The sequence below is a fragment of the Macaca thibetana genome, chromosome 15 (genome assembly GCF_024542745.1).
Source record: "Macaca thibetana thibetana isolate TM-01 chromosome 15, ASM2454274v1, whole genome shotgun sequence".
Classification (NCBI taxonomy): domain Eukaryota; kingdom Metazoa; phylum Chordata; class Mammalia; order Primates; family Cercopithecidae; genus Macaca; species Macaca thibetana.
The window spans coordinates 84,730,100-84,751,098 of NC_065592.1; the positions used below are offsets into that span (position 1 = coordinate 84,730,100).

General features: G+C 40.9%; 3 protein-coding genes across 4 annotated transcripts in view; 2 read left to right on the forward strand and 1 right to left on the reverse strand.

Moving 5' to 3' along the window:
- ANXA1 (annexin A1) overlaps nucleotides 1-20,999 on the forward strand; it is an 897,109-nt gene that overhangs the window by 68,369 nt on the left and 807,741 nt on the right. The gene's annotated exons all lie outside the window — the stretch shown is intronic.
- On the reverse strand, nucleotides 9,138-20,806 carry ZFAND5 (zinc finger AN1-type containing 5). Of its 2 annotated transcripts, XM_050760926.1 has the most exons (7): nucleotides 20,039-20,806; nucleotides 18,815-18,951; nucleotides 15,926-16,085; nucleotides 15,403-15,514; nucleotides 14,686-14,789; nucleotides 11,913-12,038; nucleotides 9,138-10,781 (listed from the first exon to the last, which is right to left on the reverse strand). In XM_050760926.1, exons 3-7 carry the CDS (start codon nucleotides 16,074-16,076, stop codon nucleotides 10,633-10,635), a joined length of 642 nt encoding a protein of 213 aa, XP_050616883.1. In that variant the 5' UTR covers nucleotides 16,077-16,085; nucleotides 18,815-18,951; nucleotides 20,039-20,806; the 3' UTR covers nucleotides 9,138-10,632. The 2 variants fall into 2 exon arrangements, with proteins under 2 accessions (XP_050616883.1, XP_050616884.1); XM_050760927.1 differs by lacking the exon at nucleotides 18,815-18,951.
- LOC126937474 (uncharacterized) lies at nucleotides 20,446-20,826 on the forward strand. The gene has a single exon (XM_050760932.1). It carries the CDS (start codon nucleotides 20,446-20,448, stop codon nucleotides 20,824-20,826), a length of 381 nt encoding a protein of 126 aa, XP_050616889.1.

The following is a 20,999-nucleotide window of genomic DNA, read 5'->3' on the forward strand; positions in this document are numbered from 1 at the left end:
CTTGGCTTACAAACACATGTTATCGTGTAAAGCATGATATCTTAAGACCCTGATCTGTTTGAGAGGAGTGGGAGAGAAATATCAGGAAAAAGCAAACTAAATAGCAAGGCAAGGTTATTTTTAAAAGGACCAACCAGAGGACTACATTTGTGACCCACCAATTCATTTTCTCCATCAGTTCATGGAACTATCGTTGTTGCCTCTAATAAGAGGCATTTGTTTTCTCCATCAGTTCATGGAACCATTGTTGTTGACTCTAAAAAGAAGAGAAAAGGTATTTCATTTTTTTCTGATATTGTCTTAGAGAAGCAAAGCAGATTTGATATTCTTGGCTTGTGTAACATGTATTTCTCTCTTAAGGTGCTCAAGTATCTCCACAGGAAGGCCATTTAGATGGTGGGTCTTTGAGTCATGGATCTCTTTAAAAATTCTACCAAGAAACAGACACCAAATTTTGCATGCAATTTCGGGGACTTATGGACCCCAGCTTGACCTGTCAGCCTCGCAAGGAAACTAGTGGTGGAATTTCATTTCCATTCTACCAAATGAATTTCAGTTGATTAAAAAGTGACCAATTGTTACACTCCATAGATCAGAATCTAGCCTCTTATACATCTATGAATATAACCTTTTGCAGAGGTAATTAGTCATGTTGAAACTAATTTTTTTATTTGTTTGTTTTGAGATGGAGTCTCTCTCTCTCTCGCCCAAGCTGGAGTGCAGTGACTCCATCTCGGCTCACTGCAAGCTCCGCCTCCCAGGTTCACACCATTCTTCTGCCTCAGCCTCCCTCTGAGTAGCTAGGAGCTACAGGTGCCAGCCACCACACCCAGCTAATTTTTTGTATTTTTTTTTAGTAGAGATGGGGGTTTCACCATGTTAGCCAGGATGGCCTCGATCTCCTGACCTCGTGATCCATCCGCCTTGGCCTCCCAAAGTGCTGGGATTACAGGTGTGAGCCACCGTGCCCGGCCCTGAAACCAATTTTAAAACACTGAATCTCTATTAAGCCCTCACAATGTGCTTACCATGACTAAATGTATTTTTATATATATATATATATATATAATTTTAATTCTTAAAGTCTGCATAGATGAATGCAATAAGATACTCAAGAGTAAGTAACTTTCCCAGAGTCACAGTTTTTGAGTCACAAACTTCAAAGCCAGTATCTAACCACCATCTACTCCTTTACTTTCCCACCCTAGAAGGAAAATTTTACTCTCCACCTACGATGGTTACAAATTTTGTAAGGTGTGTTTTCCCTGGTAGAAGAGGCTTCAAGTAATGATCTATACCTAATAATATCCAACATTAATTTTGAAATTCTGACCACTGATCTTCATGAAATTCCAATGGAATTTACTTCTTCAGTTCTAAAATTAACACGACCAATTTAGTAATTCAGAAGATTATTTTTGTCCATTGGACTAGCTTATGATCTCCTTGAAAGCTGAAACCATGAATGCCTCACTTATCCTTCTCACATGTGGCATGCCTAGGCCTTAGGAAGATGCCCAGTGTCAAATACAGGAACGTGTTTGTTCATCTCAGTTCTCAATGGCTTCCCAGAAGATACTGTAGCTTCCCACAGATGTAAACCAGGAGAATCCTCTTGTAACAGCTTTAACAGGCCTGTTTCATTTTATTTCTACTAAGTAGCATACATCTAATTCATTTTAAAATCCAGCTCTTGATCTTTAGCTTTAAAAATGTGTACCACTTGCTGGGCGCGGTGGCTCACGCCTGTAATCCCAGCACTTTGGGAGGCTGAGGCGGCCAGATCACAAGGTCAGGAGATCCAGACCATCCTGGCGAACATGGTGAAACCCTCTTTCTACTAAAAAATACAAAAAATTAGCCAGGCATGGTGGCGGGCGCCTGTAGTCCCAGCTACTCGAGAGGCTGAGGCAGGAGAATGGTGTGAACCCAGGAGGCAAAGGTTGCAGTGAGCCGAGATCGCGCCACTGCGCTCCAGCCTGGGCGACAGAGCCAGACTTTGTCTCAAAAAAAAAAAAAAAAAAAAATGTACCACTGGCTGGGCACGGTGGCTCATGCCTGTAATCCCAGCACTTTGGGAGGCAGAGGCGGGTAGATCACCAGAGGTCGGGAGTTCAAAACCAGCCTAACCAACATGGAGAAATCCCGTGTCTACTAAAAATACAAAATTAGCCAGATGTGGTGGTGCATGCCTGTAGTTCCAGCTACTCAGAGGCTGAGGCAGGAGAATTGCTTGAACCTGGGAGGCGGAGGTTGCGGTGAGCTGAGATTGTGCCATTGCACTCCAGCCTTGGCAACAACAGTGAAACTCTGTCTCAAAAAAAAAAAAAAAAAAAAAAAAAAAAAAAAAAAAAAACCCAATGTGTACCACTAGCCGGGCATGGTGGCTCATGCCTGTAATCGCAGAGGCAGGTGGATCAGATGAGGTCAGGAGTTCAAGACCAGCCTGGCCAACATGGGGAAACCCCGTCTCTACTAAAAATACAAAAATTAGTGGGGCATCATGGTGCATGCGTGTAATCCCCGCTACTTGGGAGGCTGAGGCAGGAGAATCACTTAAACCCTGGAAGCAGAGGTTGCAGTGAGCCGAGATCATGCCATTGTACTCCAGCCTGGGCGACAGAGTGAGAAAAGAAAGAAAAGAAAAGAGGAGAGGAGAGGGGAGGGGAGGGGAGAGGAGAAAAGAAAGTGTACCGCTGAAAAACGACCTTTAAAGTTTGAAATGCTATTATTCAGTACCAAGTATTATGTTCAAACCAATATGGGCTTCTGTATAAGGGACTGCACATCATTGGGCAGATTTGATTAGCTGTGACAATTGTCTAGAGTCCTTAAAGATGACTTTAAGCACAGTCTAGGAGTGTGCTATGTGACACAGTTTGGGTATTTGTCCCCGCCCAAATCTCATGTTGAACTGTAATCCCCAGTGCTAGAGGTGGGTCCTGGTGGGAGGTGAATGGATCATGGGGGTGATTTCTTATGGTTTAACACCATATCCCCTTGCTGCTGTCATTGTGATGATGAGTTGTTGTGAGATCTGGTCATTTAAAAGTGTGTGGCACCTCAACCTTCTCTCTCTTCCTTCTGCCCCCACTTTGCCTTGAGTAAAAGCTCCCTGAGGCTTCCCCAGAAGCAGACGCTGCCATGCTTCCTGTATAGCCTGCGGAACTGTGAGCCAATTAAACCTCTTTTCTTTATAAATTACTTGACCTCAGGTATTTCTTTACAGCAGCACAAGAAAGGCATAATACACTACATAGTAATAGCCACATACGAGTAGTGAGCATTTGAAATGTGGCTACTTTTAATTGAGATATGCTCTAAGAAATTGAAGATAGTACATATAGCACATTTTAAAATGCGGCTATTAGAAATTTTAAAATTACATGTTGGCCTACATTAAATTCTATTGGAGGCCGGGCGCAGTGGCTCACGCCTGTAATCCCAGCACTTTGGGAGGCCTAGGCAGGCAGATCACTTGAGGTCAGGAGTTTGAAACCAGCCTGGCCAACATGGAGAAACTCTGTCTCTACTAAAAATACAAATTAGCCAGGTGTGGTGGGGCATGCCTGTAATCCCAGCTTCTTCGGAGGCTGAGGCAGGAGAATTGCTTGAACCCAGGAGGTGGAGGTTGTGGTGAGTCGAGATCATGCCATTGCACTACAGCCTGGGCAACAAAGGTGAAACTCCATCTCAAAAAAAAAAAAAAAAAAAAAAAAAAAATTATATTGAAAGGCACTGGTAGGGAATTTAAAGCACAGCTGTTGGCACAAGAACCATTGGTAGACAGCATTCTAAATAAGTAATTAAGGCCAGGTGCGGTGGCTCACATCTGAAATCCCAGCACTTTGGGAGGCAGAGGCGGGTGGATCAACAGAGGTCAGGAGTTTGAGACTAGCCTGGCCAACATAGTGAAACCCCATCTCTGCTGAAAATAGAAAAATTAGCTGGGCACGGTGGTCCATGCCTGTAATCCCAGCTACTCAGGAGGCTGAGTGAGGCAGGAGAATCACTTGAACCCAGGAGGTGGAGGTTGCAGTGACCCGAGATTGTGCCACTGCACTCCAGCCTAGGTGGCAGAGTGAGACTGTCTCTAAATAAATAAATAAATAGAAGTAATTAAACGTTTTCTATTTTTGGTAAACTACTGATTTTATAGAGTATTTAATCATTTTCAATATGATAGGTTCTCAGCTTATCAGTTTGTAGATCAAATAAGCAATTTTCCTAGATTCCCTTTTGATTCCTAAAATAGGGATCTTTGAAAAATACCTCCCCAGTCCAGAAAAATTGTCAAAAACTCCTCTAGTTTGGACAAAAGGTAGAGTTTGAGATGTCTCAGTCAGCATTTAGTCAGATATGAGAGCATTCATGATGTTTCTGGCCTAGAGAATGGGAGACTTTCTGATCACTCTGCATATGTTCATAGAAAGACTATATTTTGTGGTTGTTTTATAAAACAAACCACATACATATACTTGGATCACTTCAAAGCCAAACAGAAACGACTATGTATTATCAACTCCTTAGAGAATTTAAAACAGCAATTATTAAAAAGCACAAATAAAATAAACTGCTGGATTGGAGTGCTATTCCTTTCACATGCTTTCAGTGTTTCCTAGGAGCAAATTCACATCATTTCTAGGTTTTGTTAAACACATTTTAATTTTGTTAAACCTAAACCAGATCTTGTTTAATTTTATTAGGCTGTTCTTGGCAGGTGTTATATAAAATGAAGTAAATTGTGTTTAAGAACCACAGAGTAAAAAATAAAATCATGACCTTAAAATGGAAAATTTTGGATTTAACTCTTGTTAAACCCATCAACCTGAAAAGTTTCACCAAAATAGGAGAATTAGTCACCGTGGAAGATAGATCCCTGTAAGCAGATCAAATAAAGGTAAACCTATTCTGTTAATCTTCTCTCCTTTTACTTCACACCTTCGCACCCTGAATCTTCACTAATGTAATCCTTTTAGTATTTTTTACTAGGTGTTTTTTTTTTTCACTTAGTATTTTTTACCAGTGTAATCATCTTCTTTGTAGAGTCACATAATGGTTACATGTTTTTTCCTGAATGGACACCAGTTATAAGTGGGATGCTTGCTGTTACCATGGGTCCCAACTTATCAAGTAAAAACTGCTATCCTTTAATCCACTTTAAAAGCCTGTCTTTCATTCAAAGACTCAAAAGTGCCTATCACTCCAACGCTAAAGGACCATGCCTGAATATGAATGCATCACATTTTGATGGCTATAGATTGCATCCACTTCTAATAAGTATCATCACTTTATTTATCAAACCTCTGAAGTCTCAAGTTATTTTTGTCATCTGATATAATCTAGCCACTGATAAAACTGGTTATGCTACCCCAGATATGCAAAGCAATCTAATTTTCACGCCAACCAAATAAGCCACAGCATAACTAAAAACAAAACTTGTTTATGCATAGACAATTTTAGCAGGCATTTTTAAATATAACACAGATGCTAAAGGTTAATGGCTTGGATGGCAGATTATTCTTAAGTATTACAACTTTTGACTGTAGAGTTACTTTTACAATATCAATTAGTGTAAAACTTAACATTAGAAGCCAAATAATTTTAGTATGTGGATATTATTTATAAGGCCTACTATGGGATAAATCTATGGGAGGGGTTCCTCAGGAAAAATGACCCTACTAAGGAAGAACTTTTCTCATTAGGGTGGACATGAAACCACAACACCAAGATGTTTAAGAGTTTTCTTTAGAGAAATGCTTGAGGTTCTATAATAGTAGACAAATACCACACAACAGAAAATCTAAATCATATTTGTTAACTGGCATTGTTTGCATGTTTGAATACATTTTTAGTGATGGGAAGGGACAAGAGGGCAGAAGCATATTACATAGCAAGGACCAGCCAACATTTTAAATTTATCCTGGACTATATTCACAAGATCAGTCTGAAAAATTTACCCAGACTCAAGTATTTAAGATGAGGTCATTAGGCTATTTGTATTTTTTTTTTCCTGGCGGATGCCTGAGCTCTACAAGGTAAGTGCTTAATGTTTTGTTAATAGTTCTTCCACTAATCTAAAATTTAGGAATGTATAAGGATTTCCTGTTAACTTCTGAGTTGACTGAAAACTTACTCCAATTCCTGAGCAGCTTTGGTTACATTATCAATATATAGTCTGAGGTTCTGTGGTGTCAATAAAAATGATCATAAAAAATATATTCAACACAGATTAGCCAACTAGAAAATAATCTGTAACTTCTTTCATCTTGCTGTTAAGTACTTAAGTATCCTTAGCAACATCCCTACCCATAACGAAAGGAAAGTGGCACTTAGCAGTTGCAGACAAAATGGAGTCTTACATTTATGGCACAAAACAGTATTAACTTTACTTCTACAGCTGTAACAGAAATACTCTGGAAGAAAACACAGGAACAGTCTTTGCTTTCATATAAATATAAAACCAGCACTTGTGCATGGAAATAGCTATAAAGTATTAAATGGCACTTTTGTATTCTGTTCTACATGTACACTTGTTTTTTAAAGCAGGTTGTACAAACAGGAGAAACTGTATTTCCAGTTTCTTTTTGTTAACAGCCTGTTGCCTCACCCATAGAAACTCTTCTAGGTAGTTTAAGGCTACATAATCTTATTGCTCATCAACCAGCAACCATACCCATCACTCTCCAAAATTATAAGCTAATACTTACGGACAAAAACCACTATTGAGAACTTTGCATTCAAACAGACAAGAGTCGGCCAGGCGCGGTGGCTCACACCTGTAATCCCAGCACTTTGGCAGGTGGAGGCGGGCAGATCACGAGGTCAGATGAGACCATCCTGGCTAACACAGTGAAACCCCATCTCTACTAAAAATACAAAAAATAAAAAATAAAAAATAAATTAGCCGGGCATGGTGGCGGGCGCCTGTAGTCCCAACTACTCGGGAGGCTGAGGCAGGAACGGCGTGAACCCAGGAGGCGGAGCTTGCAGTGAGCCGAGATTGTGCCACTCTACTCCAGCCTGGGTGATAGGGCGAGGCTCCCTCTCAAAAAAACAAAAATGGACAAGAGTCAAATTAAGTCTTTGTACATATTCAAATATTTACATGATATGGAAGAGATTAACCTTTCCAAACTAAACTATGAGTTACCTAAGATGTGTGGCTTTGGAATGGAGGATCTGGGACAGCTTGAGAGGCTTTGCTTCTCAATGTGTATTGATAAATCCATGTGAATGTATTACCAACTCCCAAAATACAGTAATAGTACACTTATCTTGCTATTATTATTTGCCCAAATTTAGTTATTTGCTAGCAACTTTATTTAATGCAGATCTCTTGCAAAGAAAGCCTTACGGAAAAGAGTGATTCTAACGACTTTAAACTGCAAGTTTAAATAACAGATCTTTTCACTATACAACTTGATGTAACCAATCTTGTTCTCAAATAGTTTTCTTCCCAAGTTATAGAAACCATTATTCCAGGACATTAAGACAATAGCAAATACAATGTGCCAGGCACAGTTTTAAGTGTTGTCACCTTCATATTCCTGAAGTAGGTGGTTGCTGTCCTCATTTAAGAGATGAAGCAGTCCAAAGTGGACCTAAGATAACTTGCCCAAAATCACGGGCTGATTCCAGGATCCCTCATCTTAATCACTATGCCATACTGCTCAGAAACAACTTTCCCTTGCAAACTAATCCATGTTGTGGGAAGCCTACCTAGGATCACACCTGAGGCTCTAGTTTTACAGATCAGGCACACTGAAGATGAGGTTTTTAAAAAGGACTCACCCATTTATACTGCGAATTCATGTGGTCATAGCTTAAGAAAACTTCAGGTGGTGGAGGTGTAAAGATTTGTCTGCTTATGTAAAGGAAACACGGTATATTAAAGTGTTTAATATCTGTACATTTCAAAGGACTTCATGGCCTTGCATTCAGGTTTGAATGCAAGAACCCTCTCAAGTGCCTTACACACTGATTCCCTTTCTTCCCAGTCAATAGACAACCCTGTTCTCATCCGTTTTAATGTTTCTTGTGAAAAACAAAACTACTGATCTACCGGGCACGGTGCCTCATGCCTGTAATCCCAGCACTTTGGGAGGCCTAGGCAGGCAGATCACCTGAGGTCAGCAGTTCGAGACCAGCCTGATCAACATGGAGAAACTCATCTCTACTAAAAATACAGAAATTAGCCAGGTGTGGTGGCAGGTGCCTGTGATCCCAACTACTTGGGAGGCTGAGGCAGGAGAATCGCTTGAACCCAGGAGGCAGAGGTTGCAGTGGGCCAGTATTACACCATTGCACTCCAGCCTGGGCAACAAGAGCAAAAACAAAAAACAAGAAACTGCCTGTATCTTGCTACTACTCAGACCTTCAGAGCAATGGAGTCTGAGGGCTCATCTTAACTTCTATATACCATTCTGACTTCATTTTTAACTTGAAAAATTAAGTTCCCCTTCTAAATCTTCAACTTCTAGATTTTCAACTCAATTATGACTTTTCATACTCAGAGAAATACTACTCTATGTCAGTATAGGAACTTTGACATACACATGTACCTCCCCAACTTGAAGCAAAAGTAGCAGCATGCGAGGAACTGACAGATAAAAACTAGGGTATTTCCATCCCAAACTCCATCACAGAGAAGCAACAGTTGCACTCTGGTATTCATTTACCCCAGTCAAAGTTAACATGTACTTGTCACCCCTTGTTCTTTATGATCTGGCATAAACTCTGCAAAGACCAAATCCATGGGTGCATCCCTGTATTAGAGCCAAACGTAAAACAGAAATGAAACAAGCGTTTTTGTAAACAAAGTAATACCTACTTTCTTCAGAATTATCATAAAACGTCATCTTTTACAACATGGAGAAGGGGGATAGGCCCCAATTGTTCAAATTTCATTTCTTTTTCCTCAAATTTTAAAACGGTTTAAATCCCAATGGTGCCTATTGAATACTTCAGAAATAAAGTACCATACCTGAAAATGCTTCTAATATCTCCTATCACTTGAACAAGTTCAGGGATGGCAAAGAAAAAAAAATTTACAGTATAGCCATGCAAAGTAACATTTTCTAATTTCCCCCTTTAGGATTCCAACTATGGCTTAAAAACCCAATGAACAAGTGAAGTTTCCCTCTGTACATGGCTTTTTATTATTTACATAATACAATATAGCATCAATGCTGAATAGCATGATTATGTGCAATACATAAATATGAACTATCTGTACACATCTGCAGGTCTAACTCAGAACTAAGGTACATAAAATTGAAAGCAAAACTGAATGCTTTAAGAATAAAAGTAAAAACTAGGACTGAACACTGCAATAAATCAGAAGTAGTGCCTCGTGTACATACTTAACTATTTACAGATGAAAACAGGCATTACCACAACACTAACTATACTCATTTATATATAAAAAACACAAGTTTCATACATCACAAAAAACCTTCCATTATAACACAGAAGTGATATTACCAGACAAGCATCAGTGAAGTATACTGCCTTTTCTAGTTGTTATTGTACAATGCTGTAGATAATGCAGCCCATGCAATACACCCAAGAACACTAGAGTCCTACACCCAAGTACAATATGATAAAGCAGCCCTCTGCAAGTGGTGCTGGATACCACTAAGAAGTCTACTGCAGCCATGTTGGTTATGATTTTCCATGCAGGAGGGTACAGTTATATTAAGAACTGAAGTCTTTTAAAAAGCTTTAAACATTCTTTCTTGAACCAAAACATTCGACAAAAGATGCACATGAAAAATTAACTATTCAGATACCTTTGCAACTTAAAATTCAGATGCATGTTATTCAATAGAGCTGCTGTATGTGAAAACCAAACGTAGAGCTTAAATTTCTTCTTGTAAACAAATTAATTCTAGTGCAGTTCTGTGCTACACATTTTTAGCAATGAGTAATGCAGACATCTTCTGGTGCAGGCCAGCACAATAAGCTTCAAAGATTATCTCAAGACCCTGTTGTTGGCTTGATGGTTTTACTTATAACCAGTTTCGATGTTTACCTTTCACAGAATGTCTTATTTGACAGCTTTAGATGACCAATTTAACCAGGCTTATATATGGCGCCAAACTGGTTTCACGGGAAGGAAGGTCTGATCCTCTTTATGAGCATTTCTTCCTGCTTCCAAAGAACATGTTGTAAAATTAAAGAGGGTGGAGTTTAACTATGGTAGAAGTAGACTGCCAGTCCTTTTCTGGTGTACCATTTTAAAAAAATACAGGCACATAACACTAACCAAAGATTATACCTTGATTACATTCCCAAAAGGCAGATATGCTGCAAACATGCAGATTTCATTTATTTTGTTTGGCACATGGGAACTATATTTTGTTCCTATTATCTGTGTGTTTCACTTTGCTGTGCAGATTTTCATCCAATTTTTTTCAGGGGAGGGCATATACATTTGTAGGGCTGTATCTATCCAATTCTGCCTGTAACAAACACCCAAACATCCTAAAATATCAATTATAAGACAGACAAGTGTAAAGTAAAACTCTGGAGAACATCAAAGAAAAATGGCCATGCATCTGCTCTTTAATGTTTTCCTACGATATATTAAAATAAAAACAAAGTTTCAGTCTCTTCACAAGAAGTAATTTATATTCTCTGAATTTTTTCAGCCACAACAACTGGATTCTCTTTTCTGATTTTTGCTGCAGCTTCTGCTTTGTAGTCATATGGACAGTTGTGCTTGTCAGAGTAACGGTGAAGTCCACAAAACAAATTTCCACACCGGCAGTCAAACCCTGTACAAATGAAGAAGTAGAGTCACTTGAGAACTTGAGCCAATTAAAAGAAAAAAAAGTCAGATTTTCATTGCTTTGTAACATAAAAGACAGTGAACTCCTTTCTTCCACTTCCTGGTGATAAGACACAGTGAACTCCTGAAAAGAGTCTATCATGTTAACCTGGAAAGGGAACTTCTAACTTCCTCTGACACGGTGAGAAATTCAAATAACTATGTTCAGTCTTTCCTTGCAAGGGTAATAGGGAAGTGTTTGGTAAGCCAAACCACGTGGAGAAAACAAAATGGGCTACCTGCCAGCTAATTTCTACCAGGTGTTCTCCCTCTATCGACTCCTGTAGATGCAAAATAGGATAAAATTTACACAGGCTCTGGAGTTAGACTAACTTGGATTCAAAACACAGTCCTACCGTATCTTAAGTTATGTTTCCTCGGCCGGGCGCGGTGGCTCAAGCCTGTAATCCCAGCACTTTGGGAGGCCAAGACGGGCGGATCACGAGGTCAGGAGATCGAGACCATCCTGGCTAACACCGTGAAATCCCGTCTCTACTAAAAATACAAAAAACTAGCCGGGCGAGGTGGCGGGCGCCTGTAGTCCCAGCTACTCCGGAGGCTGAGGCAGGAGAATGGCCTAAACCCGGGAGGCGGAGCTTGCAGTGAGCTGAGATCCGGCCACTGCACTCCAGCCCGGGCTACAGAGCAAGACTCCGTCTCAAAAAAAAAAAAAAAAAAAGTTATGTTTCCTCAAGTGGAAACAACCATCAAGGTCTGAGATTTAAAGGAGACAAGAAAAAAAGCACCTAGAACATTCTCTGCATAGCTCAAAGTAGGTGGCACTTACTGTTAGTTCAGTAACATTTTCCCTAGGTATACAAAAACTTATCAATCTAATAAAATAAAATAAGAGGGCCTGAGTTAATAGTTTCATATGATTAGGAGGCAAATGGAAGCAAAATCCAACTTCTTTCCACCCCAATACCACCTTCCCCACCTTTCCTAGACTACAGCTAGTCAGGCGTGTGTGTGTGTGTGCGCGCGCGCGCGTGTAAGACCAACCACTCTTAGGGAGTGACCAAAAGCTCCTTGTTAACTGCAGGAAGCAAAACATACATTGTCTTTTGTTTTGTAATACCTGTAAGACCAACTTTCTTTCTGCACATGAAACATCTGTTTTTCTTTGGTTTGGGCAATTCAGGAGCTTTTTCTTCACTCTGAGAAGTACTGGGCTGAGAAACTGATGGACTGGGTTGAGTGACAACTGAAAAGGACAAAAACACAAAATTTGTCAAGCATTAACTGGCTAACATTTAAGTCAAAAAAGGAAGTATGTAAGAGAACCAGGAAGATTCTTGATAAAAATGTTTAGAAGCCTTCCTTGAAAATACAAACTTTAAGGCCCAGTGCGGTGGCTCACGCCTGTAATCCCAGCACTTTGGGAGGCCGAGGCAGGCGATCACGAGGTCAGAAGATCGAGACCATCCTGGCTAACATGGTGAAACCCTGTCTCTACTAAATATACAAAAAATTAGCTGGGCGAGGTGGCGGGAGCCTGTGGTCCCAGCTACTTGGGAGGCTGAGGCAGGAGAATGGAGTGGACCCGGGAGGCAGAGCTTGCAGTGAGCTGAGATCGCGCCACTGCACTCCAGCCTGGGCAACAGAGCCAGACTCCGTCTCAAAAAAAAAAAAAAAAAAAAAAAAAAACAAACTTTAAACAAAATTTTCCATTTTAACACCAGAACGTCTTTCAAATCTGAGAAATTCCTGCCAATCACTATGCTACTTGCTTCTCTAATTTTATACAATGACGGTTTCACTCAAGAAATTCCTTTAAAACACTTGTAACAGCCAAAATCCTAATTGTTTTTAAAGAGCTAGGAGATGTTAATCATATGCTCAGTTTTTCTACGTTACAATTTCCTAAATGCAAACTTTTCAATCAGGGAAGTTCAGATTCATTACATCTCAGTAAATAAGAGTAGCCAACAACTTTGAGGCAGTTGGCTATAAATCATTTTGATTTTATGCTTACAGAAAAAGAAAAAAAAAACTCCTGTAGATGTAAACAGCAAATTTTGACAAATAAAACCCAAACCATTCATCCCTAAATCAATATCAGATCCAAAAATTCCAAAACAAAATCATTTTACCATTTTCACGGTGCACTAAACGTTATAGGAAGACTTGAAAGATTTTTTTTTAAAGCTTGCTTTTTAAAAAAAGATCGGCAAACAGTCTTTAGAAACTACTCAAGAAGTTCTGATTTTAAACTATTAAGGATTCCACAGGCAGAACAAGAATCTTATCTAAAACGGGCATCCACTTTGGACAGAGATAGCTTCTACCGTTCCTCCACCTAAAAAGGCTTTAAGTTTCAGGGCACACATGGCATCAGTAAAATTTCTCACAATGAACAAAAAATAGCAGATTACTATACTAAAGCCCACACTGCCACTAGTTCTTTAAACAAAATACCAAAATTTACATCTACTTACATATAATTCAACTACACCCCAAATTCTATGAACTCAGGTTTTAATATTAATCCAAATGGTAACAATAGCAAATTTATATATGTAATACTGAAATTACTGCCCAAATAGGCCAGCACCAATACTATTAGCATATAGATAAGCTCCTACAGCAAGCTAGTTTAATGGCAATTTTCTCTAAAACTCTGCCCAAATTTATAATTCAATTGCATTAGCAATGCATCTACTGGGAGAATTAGCCTAATATTAGACTAAATGAACAATATTCCAGCTACTGCTACTGTGACAACGTTAAAGTTTTTCCTGATGTCATGAGGATAAAGAATAATCTATGGGAATAGTTGTATGGGGTAGAGGGAAGGTGTCAGCCATTTCTTTGGCCACACCTGAAAAATGAACTGTGGCTCCCGAAACAAGGGAAGGGGGAAGAAGAAAATGATACAGAAAAGGCAAATAGCAGTGAACCACAGAATGCCTACTAAGTAATAAATGCAGACTAGCTCTAACCCAAGACTATTCTTCCAAGGTCAGAGTAATTTTGTATTTAAAAAACAAAAACAAAAAAACCCAAACAAAGGCATCATGGGCACACTAATGTGGTCAGCTTTTTAAGGATGGAGCTCATTTCAGAATGCCAAATATAGTTTCACCTGCCAAACTTCAGAATTTGGCCTTAACTTTGTAAGATTAACACAATAAACAAACTTGACTGCTGTTAGCAAAAGCCAGCCTCCAAAGCAGATTGTATAACCACTGACACAATTTTTTCACAACAGAAGTTTCATATTGCATTTAATCAGCACTCTGCCAAAAAAGAACAAATTGATCAAAAAAGCTATGTGCATTACATAAAGTATAGAAATCTTTGTTCTAGGGCCTAGTACAGGTAATTCAAGTCAGTCTTCTTGCACCATTAGGGCACTTCTGGTTGTGCTATATAAGCAAAGTTTCCAAAGTCACCACATCTCATGAAAACCAAAATGCCTTTCCACACTGACTTTTAAACTCCCACAAAATATATGACAGGAATATTGCACTTCAAATAAGTTTTAATGTTCAAGTATGTTGTTTTACTTAAAAGTTTTCTACAACATTGACAATATCAAAACTAAACAGTTACTACTTTTAATTATAAAATTATTCTTTATGACCTTGAAATTTAACTTCATCAATTTTTTAACACATCCAATCTCCAGATTACAGACTTTGCCCATTATGTACATGAGAATAGTGTAGGGGATGAGCAGAGAAGAAACTGACAATAAATATGACTATTTTACACTTCAAGATACTTTTAAAGATAGTAGTTCTTTGCTTGGCCTGTATTTTATAAGCTCTCCCTCCTCTTTGGTCCTTCAATGGGAAGGAAAGAATGCACTATCAGATTCAGAACTGAACGAGTATTAAATGACATACCTGGCTCTGACACCTCTGTTTTCGGGGTAGTTATTTTGTCCTCTCTTGAAATGCTCATTTCTGTCATTTGCTGAGTTACAGGCAAGGCAGCCACAGGCACATTTCTATTTGAGTTCAAGCAAACAATTTTTAAAGCTGTTAAGGGTACCTCTTGAGACAATGATTAAGTTGTCAGTTCAACTTTAAATTATATAATATTTCCAAAATGAGTAAATGGAGCTAGATAACCTAAAATTTAAAAAAAAAGATACTGGATGCCCAGCATAAACGGTTGAGAAAAAAGTTTGATAAATGGCTCATCAACTCGAGGCTGCATTTTGTATAGGTTACTATATTCTACAACCCACTAGGGATTTTTAGCTGTGCCTGTAACTTGTTTAAGGGCAAAAGAGCAGCTCTGCCAAAACACCTTGTTTTGCCCAATAAAATAGTCTACAGTCTCACTTGACAATCCCTAAACCTCAATTAACAAAGAAATAAAAAAGCACAGCATTTCCAACACAATATCCTTGAGGGGGTTAGGGAGTAGGTTGTAATATACATCTTTACTCAATGACTTAAGAGTCATGTATTAAAAGACATGAAATCCTCAATTAAGCAACAATGCAAAGCCAAGGGCATCTGATATATTAACATCCTTATTACTGGACTCCCGTACAGACACATCTTGGTTTCCTCTTTGTAATACCATAAAGACTCTGAAATGTTCAATCTTACCTTGATTTTTCAGATGTGCTGCCAGCAGCACCTTCACAGTTGTTTAAGCTAGTGTCTGCTCTCTGTACAGATGCAGAATCTGAGGTAGGACTGTTGGAACCACTAGCTGTCCCTATTTAAAAAAAGGATTTGTAAGGAACAAATGAACACTACAAAAACTCATTTAGTATCAAGACGTAGTAAGTAACAAATACTTGCATTTAATTAGGTTAGTGATATAAGCATTCACTGTGCTGTAATCCTACACTTGAGTGTCCAAACAAAAAAATATTAAAAAGTCAATCCAATGAACACAAGTGTGAAACAAAATAATCTCAAAAAAGAAAACTGAAAAGCTAGAAGATGCTTGTAGATAGTCATTTATTCCTGATCAGTCATGTCAAGCACGTGGGCTGTTGCTTGAATTTCAAGCTCTTGTCAGGTGTTCTCTCCATGGGCTTTCAGCATTCTCAGCCCCAATTCTTGGTTCTATATTTTCTGTCCACCAGTTCTTCAAATACGTTTTTCCTTGGAAATAACTTACCCATTGGGCTCATTCTGCCACTATTCTGCTGCCTCTGAAGATGTTCTTTGTAGCAAACTGAACACATTCCATTTGTCCTAGGATTTCCATAAAAGCCACATCCTGTGCTACACAGCATGGGCCCCGGGGTCTGGTTAGTCTCCTGAGCCATATTTTTCTGCTATAGACGAAACAAAATTTCAGAAATTAGCATTATCACCAAAATATAGTCTAATATAATCATTATTATACCGCTGTAATTTCTACACAAGTTTTAATAAAAGTCCAAATTCTGTTAATCATTAAAAAGGGTGGGCAGAGATAATTATCAATATTTTGTGGCCTTTATAAAAGGCAAACTGTTTTAGCACCCTCCTCAAAAAAAAACCCAAAAAGAAATTTTATCAATTATTAGGATATTTTCACCTATCACTATTCTTGGTTTCAATTTATGAAAAGGTCTACTAGCTCTCAGGGTTATGTTTTAATCAATTTGGGAAATTGGTACCTTTAAGTTACTTTTGACTCTGCTGCACTACAGGCAGACCATTTCAAATGCTTTTACTTAATTGGCTAATCACAATTAATTACTGACTCTTGATATTTATAGGTGGTTCTTTAAACTGGATGAATAAAGCTTTCTTAAAACTAGCACCTGTATATATTATTGGGCTTCATCAGTAATTTGACAATTCTGCTGAGGCAGAGCATCCATACTTTTTAAATGCTGAAACATCTTTATATAAGGCTGAAAAGAGAACTCGTAGCTCTTCCTGCTACCTTGGCACCAACAAGAAAGCTCTTTAAAAATTTAGAGTCAGCTGGTTTATGAAACTCCTTTTATGTTCTCCATCTGAGGTTTGAGAGTATGTTAAAGCCAGTGCCTAGGAACCTGCAATGCACAAATTATGAACCAGATTTCTCAGCCAAAGGCACTATTATTTTTAACAAGTGCTTGTCTTCCTCATACCAGAAAATAATAATCGTTCCAAGCTCAAATTCAATATAATAAAATAAGTCAATATATATACATAACCTTTAGTAACGGTTAATATTCAATGCTGGGTTACCAGAAAGCTTTACATAGCAAGCATTTGTTTGCAAGCAAGGGTTTGCTTTTCTAAACGTCTTCTTAAACGCTGTGCTAAATTATTAATAAGCTTTCCACTGGATGAGAAAATATATATTCAAGAAAAATTATTTTAAAATAAAGTTGTGGAGGGTTTTCATGTCATCTTAAATATGTATAAGCTTATGTACAAAAAACATGAGAGAATTTGCCTAAAGGAAAATTTGTGTGCTGTAACTTGTCACAGTCATTTTTTCCAACTACTACATACTAGAATACACTTTATAGTGAGTTATTAAAAAATGATGTTTTAACAAGTATTAACTACCAAAATTAGAAGATGGGAGAAGGGGACTAACCGATTTGGACCTGGCCGGAACCCTGGTAATGATTCCCCAAATCATTTTATCGTCCCTTTTGCAAGTAAAAGGGCACCATACAAATATTAAGACTATCTATAGCTTGTACAGCGTGACCAAGATCCACAACTTATTTTGAATAATAGTATTAATTTAGTTGACACTGTCTCTTTAAATATTAACTGGAATTTAGCTGACTCATTTTGGAGCAGGGTAGTGTAAACATTTCAAAATCACTTAGGAAGTTTATTAATAAACACTTTCAGCTGGGTTTTTAAATGCTGAGTATAATGAGAGCAAAAAAATGCTTTCAAATGATAAATACGTATATATTTGCACGCCCACCATCACAAAACTGTTAATTTTTGCCCTATGCATGAAAGTTGGGTATTTCCTAAAACCAGTTTAAGTGCTAGCCCACATTTTCTACACTGATGTCCAGTGTCATCTGACACTGGCTTTAAAAGCAAACTGGCTTAAGTTTAAGGCCAAGTGATCAACCTGCATAAGTAATTTTAGTTAATCTGATTCTTAAAATCTTTGTTTTAGATAAATAAAATGGAGGCTACTCCATCTAAAAAAAGATTTCACACTTTGAGATAACAAAGTATTCCAACTTTCCTTCAGAGAACATGTCTACTTTCATTCCATTATAAATAACCTTCAACTGCGAGACACACAAGAAGCACCAGAACATGAGTCTTCTACATGGGTTCCCATCTTTTATATTTTTTCCCCTAGAAAGCCAGCTTTTAAATGCCATCACATGTGCACAGCTTGCTTTAATATTTCTCAGAAGCTTAGATCACATGGGAGGGCGCTTCAGCCTGTCACAAGGCTGCAATGTGACAAGCTGAGCTGGATGGAGGCTCTCACATAAAGCCTAGTCAACAGGGGCCTCTGAAATCAGCTTCTATTTATATCTCAAAGCCTGCCAACTCCTACACAACCCCAAGAACTAAGGATGCAGCGTTCATATATCTAACATAAGAAAACAAAAAAAAAGGCTGCTAGTTTTTTCCTAATGTAGGAAAAACTACAGAACAATCTTAATCTAGAAGATGAAAGCATAATCACTCAAAGCTAAAATGGTCAAGGTTGTTTATAAAAAACTAAGCACAGTGGAGACAGCGTAAAAAAGAATCCTCATTTAGTGAGGATTTAGGGGATGAAGTGGGGGATGTGTGTTCCCATTAGGTATTGCATTTCCCTTCCTGTAAATATTTTAGAAAAAAATACCATTACTATTTATTGATTTTAAAGTAATTAGAAACTTGGGCATGCACGTGTCAGCTCTGTCAGTTAGAGCTAGAATGCACATTTTATAAAGTTTATGGCTTCCTCTAACTTACAGCTTAAAAAAAAATCTGAGTAACTGAACAATTCTCCAATTCCAATTCTGAACAAAGAGCTTTTACACCTATGGAATATAGTTCTTCCAGGCGCACATGATGTGATGACATGGCATGAATTCCCACTCACCTGGGAATTGAGACCTGAGTTCAAGTCTCTAGTCTGCCACTAAGCCAGTGACCTTGGGCAAGTCCTTACTTTCCAGATTTCAGTTCCCTCTTTGCCAAATGGAGTAGGATTGACTTTTAAAGGCTCCTTTTCAGGGCCTGGGAGATAGAAAACAGGAGAGAACTACAACAAATCCTTAATTTTTTTAGGGGGGCGTGGGGAAACATTTTAAGAAAAAACTTTGAAGATAAAATTGCAATATTTTCACCAATTGAGTTCTGAAAGCCTACTTTTTAAAAAAATCCTAAAAATAAAGAGTAAAATACAGTCGTTTACGGTTAGGTATCTAAATCCCAGGTTTAAGAAAGGGGATGTGTGACCTATGTGTTCCTTTATCTTAATAATCTCCTTAGATGAAATCCTTAGGTGACATTCAATCAATAAAGATAACCCGACCCTTCCTCGAAAACACAGCTCCACGGAGTGCGTGGAAAGCGAGCAAAAAATTTCACGTTCATCAGCCTAAATGCACCAAACAAAGGAGAAGGTGCTCCATTTCCTCCATGAAAACGGATCTCAGGGTAGACACCCCGCGACGTCGAGAAACCCAAAAGACGACGCCGGAGAACCCCCGGCCCCATGTTCCAACGGGTTTTGGAACAAGTTCGGGTCCCACTGATCCCCCATCCCCCTCCAAGCAAAGGCCTCACTCAGTAAAGCCCAGCAGGGCCCTCTCCGAAAAACCACTGAGTCATGCAGAACAGCAGCTCAGCAGGCCCGGCCGGCCTTTCGCCTGAAGGCCCCACGCCGATCCCCGACCCCGAAGGGCTCCTCTGAGGGGAGAGCTGGGGGGGCTACAGCGGCCAGGGGGCGCGGCCGCCGCCTCGGCCTCTTTGTTTCTCTGGGTCGTGGTGCCCACGCCGGGCGCCGCCGCCAAGGGCGGCCGGGCGGAAGGCGAGCGGCCTAGATGCCGGCCCCGCAGAGGCGGCACGCCGGGCATTGTTTCCCGACCGTGCTGTGGAGCGAGCCAGGGACGCCAGGAGCCAGGCCTCGGGCCACGACGACGGAATGACGCCTCCGTCTTTGTGCTTCCTGGGCTGGCGGGCGGGTTCCCCTCCCCCGGACGCCGCCATCCGCGGCCTGCTCCGGCTTCGCCGTTGGCCCGCGGCGCCCCGGTCCCTTCACTCCCGCCCCCGGCCCGGCAACGAGCAGCCCGGCTCCCGCCCCCAACCCCATATCACTCACCCTGCGGGGGCCCAAATGAGAAAGCCGGGTTCACGCGCGAAGCCGGCACGATGAGGCCGGGCCGAGGCCTCCGGGAAGGCTGAGCCGGGCGCCCTGGTGACGCCGCCGCGGGCCGGGAGCGGGTCGGAGCCGCAGGCGGAGGTGGCGCCGCCGCCGCCGCGGGGTCTTCCTTTGTTCCTGCAGCAGCGCCGAGCGTGGCCGGGACACGCCGGAGCTCGGGAAGTGGGAGGAGGGAAGCGAGGGGGGGGCCGAGGAGGAGGCGGAGGGACGACCGGACGCCGCAGCGGCTAACGCTGCTCAAGGCGCTCGCCCGTTGTCGTCTCACGCCTCCACAGGCCGCAGGTTGGGCGGACGAGGAGGGCGAGTGAAGCGCGCGCCGCGAGGCCGGGGGCCGTAAGGGCCCGCTGATGGCACTCTACGCCGCTCCTGCCACCGCCGGGGAAGCTGCGCGGCTCCCGGGAGCGAGCAAGCCCGCGTACGAGATGCACACAGCTCCGCGTCCCGGCCGACTAACGCGCTGGCCGCCCGGCGCCCGGGCAGTGGGGGAAAAGAGGGGGAGGGGGCGGGACCCGTGCGTCAGCGAAAACCCCGACGGCGGCGGCGGCCGGGAGCGCGGTGACGTCGCGGGTCCGAGGCCACGCCCCCGGCGCCCTGTCAGTAGGTCCGGGAGGCGGGGCCGAGCCGGGTTGCTGTGCCTTCTCGTGGAGCCCAGCCACTGGCCTGGCGGTCGGCCCCTAGGGTGGAGCTGGAAAGAGCGAGTCCTGTGGAGGATGTGTTTCTATTTTTAACCCAATTGTCCGCCCTCAGCCTCACTCCTTCGGATTTTCTCATTCAAACCCGTTTTTCGCCATCCTAGTTCTCACGCTTTGTCTCCAGCCGTGGGCAGACATTCCCTCCCCCAAGAATTGTAAGGATTCACCCGCAGAAAAGGAAAAGAACTGCCTTATGGCTTCGAGGTCTT